Source organism: Octopus bimaculoides, chromosome 3 (assembly GCF_001194135.2).
Source record: "Octopus bimaculoides isolate UCB-OBI-ISO-001 chromosome 3, ASM119413v2, whole genome shotgun sequence".
Lineage (NCBI taxonomy): Eukaryota > Metazoa > Mollusca > Cephalopoda > Octopoda > Octopodidae > Octopus > Octopus bimaculoides.
In genome coordinates, this window is record NC_068983.1 from 146,736,908 (window position 1) to 146,739,959 (window position 3,052).

Genomic DNA, 3,052 nt, shown 5'->3' on the forward strand with positions numbered 1-3,052 from the left:
AATGAAATCTTTCGAGCGAGATTGTTGCCAGTGCCCCTGGACTGGCTCTTGTGCGGGTGGCACATAAAAGACACCATTTCGAGCGTGGCCGTTGCCAGTACCGCCTGACTGGCCTTCGTGCGGGTGACACGTAAAAGCACCCACCACACTCTCTGAGTGGTTGGCGTTAGGAAGGGCATCCAGCTGTAGAAACTCTGCCAAATTAGATTGGAGCCTGGTGTTGCCATCCGGTTTCACCAGTCCCCAGTCAAATCGTCCAACCCATGCTAGCATGGAAGGCGGACGTTAAACGATGATGATGATGATGATGTTATGGTATATTTCGCCCTTACCTGAACAGCTATTTTCTGATATAGTCACATCATCAAGGGCAATGTCACTGTCAAAACCCTTTCCTTGGATAGCTTCAAATATGACTTCATGATGCCTTTAATATAAACAAATAAAAAGAAAAGATTTAATAGCAAAAGAAATTGATGAAAAGCCACCTCAGTGTTAAACAGACTTTCTTCTATTTTTGTCATTTCTATGTTCTAAAATACATTAAAATTACAAGCGTATGTTGTTAAGGACATAACTGCAGTAGAGGATATTCTAACAAATCTTACTTTCTGTATTACTAAACAATTAACAAAACATTAAATAAATATATCACATAATTTTTACTTACAGATAACGATTTTGAAGTCAAATTTGGCTAATGATAACTTGATTATGCTTACAAACATGCTAGTTTTTTAGGGTTAACCAAATGAAAAGCAAGACTGAATTTTAACCTTCAGTGTTATCTCAGTCAATAAAAATATCTTGTGTAGAATTTTTTTCCTCACAGTAACTTCAAATTTATAGTTGCAATAAAGATGAAAGCATTAAAATGATATTTAAATGTAATCATCTCAACCACAAATGGGGTAAACTTTCAAATACTCGAACAAATGAAGGAAATTCTATGCAATAAGTCAACCAGCATGATATGTCAGGCAAATCACTTCTTGAAAAATAACACTTTGGATTATTTCTATTATATTAGAAATGTTCTGAAAAGCAGCTTTAACTAGAAACATTACATTGATGTTTGCTCGAAACTCAATGAGGAAACATTATTTTGTTAACTTTTTTAATGCAATCCAAAATGTTTGTGAGTATATGTATGTATGTGTGTATATATATATGTGTGTGTGTGTGTGTGTGTGTTTTCCACTGCGATGTACAAATTATGTGTGTGGTACTCTAATACCAATCGGAATTGTGTTCATAAACAGCCAAAATGTGTTGTAAAGTCTTTGTAGTAGGTCAGCAACACTTTAACACTGCTTTACAAAGAGTCATTAACTAGTGAAAGCTCCTTTGTAGATTTTGAAAGTGATAAAATCTTCTTTATAGGGCAGAAACTAATCAAAATTACTTTGCAGAGAGTCACTACCTCCTCAATGCTGCTTAGCAGAAGATCAGCAATTCCCTAAAGCTCTTTTTTAGGGGACCAGAAACAGTTCAAAGATGCTTTATTGGGTGTCAGTGACTATTTAAAGTTGCTTTTAGAAGTCAGGAAACGTCTTGAGCAGCTTCATAGTGGAGTAGTAACTATGTAAAGATGCTTTGCAGGGAATCAGAAAATGTTCAAAGTTGAGGTACTTTCTGATATTGGATATTTAATTGAAAACTCAACCTTGGCAGGCTCTCCCAGACTAGTGGGTTCGATGCAGAGCATGTCCAGTTTGAACATTCTTAGGTTAGATGTCTCCAACTGAATGGTGAATAGCAGGTGATTTCAGTGGATGATACTCTAAATAAGAAGCAATGGAGAAAAAAATTGTTTTGTGAGGGAGGTGAGATATATTGAAGACATTAGGAGGAAGAGAGATGTGTGGGTTACATAGATCAAATAGACCTAGATGGAAAGGATATGCAGCTAATTATTTTAGGAGAGTAGAAACTTTGAGATAGTTGTATTGTCAAGAATAAAGATTCATCAGTCATTGTGGTCAACAGTTTTTTTAGGGAAGGCTGGACATGACTGAACTGAGAAGAATTTAAGAAATAGTGGCCTATGTTGACAAAAGTTAAAGCAATAAGCAACAAAATCTAAAGTACTTTAACATTTGATTTGAGAGAAAGAAATATTTAAAAGTTTAGGCAGAAAACTACAGAAGATAATGTTAAGATATGAGAGATTAGTGTTTAAAATTGAAGGTAGTAGATGGAAGCTGCTGCAAGAGTCGATAAGATGAGAAAAGAGGAAGGAAGGAAGATGAATAGAAGAGTGAAGGACAAGGGGGTTAAACAAAGAGAAAATATATTGTTGAGCAGATGAAAGTTTCAGTGTCCGACAAAATACCTCATGGTGTTTTTTCTAGCTCTTTGCTTTCTGAAATCCTACTGAGGTCAACTTTGCCTTTCATCCTTCCAGATTTGATAAATTAAAAGACCAGTCAGTACTAGGGTTGATACAATCTAGCTAATCCCTTTTCAAATTACTGGTCTTCTACCAAAATTAGCTTATTATTATTATTATAATTATGAAAGAATTGTCAGCATGCCGGGCGAAATGCTTAGCAGTATGTCATCTACTGTTACTTCCTGAGTTGAAATTCCACCAAGGTCGACTTGCCTTACATTCTTTTGGGGGTCGATTAATTAAGTACCAGTTGAGTACTGGTGTTGATATAATCGACTATCCTCCTCCCCAAAATTTAGGCCTTGTGCCTATAGTAGAAAGGATTATTATTATTATTATTATTATTATTATTCAGTAGTTTTATTTTTATAACGTGCTTTCACTTCACTACCGAGCGCAGCTCTGTGCGCCTTGGGTATGTGCTGTGGTTTGCTGTGGTGCTCTTATGTTTACTGTATTGAAAGTGTTTTGCGTAGAATGTGTGCAGTACCCAGTAGTGCAATTTTCTGTATGTTATATATATTTGTAAGTCCTGGTGTTTTTGTTATGTATTTGTCTGAATATTTTTTTATTATACCTAAGGCACCTACTATGATAGGAATTGTTTCTGTTTTTAGATTCCACATTCGAGTTATCTCTATTTCCAGGTCTTTGTAT

At 35.5% G+C, this 3,052-nt stretch overlaps 1 protein-coding gene across 1 annotated transcript in view; it reads right to left on the reverse strand.

Moving 5' to 3' along the window:
* Window positions 1-3,052, reverse strand: part of LOC128247351 (MAM and LDL-receptor class A domain-containing protein 1-like) — a 106,005-nt gene that overhangs the window by 51,506 nt on the left and 51,447 nt on the right. Inside the window, exon 7 of the mRNA XM_052966614.1 lies at window positions 333-427. Within this exon, the coding sequence (XP_052822574.1) occupies window positions 333-427 (95 nt within the window). The remainder of the gene's footprint in view (window positions 1-332; window positions 428-3,052) is intronic.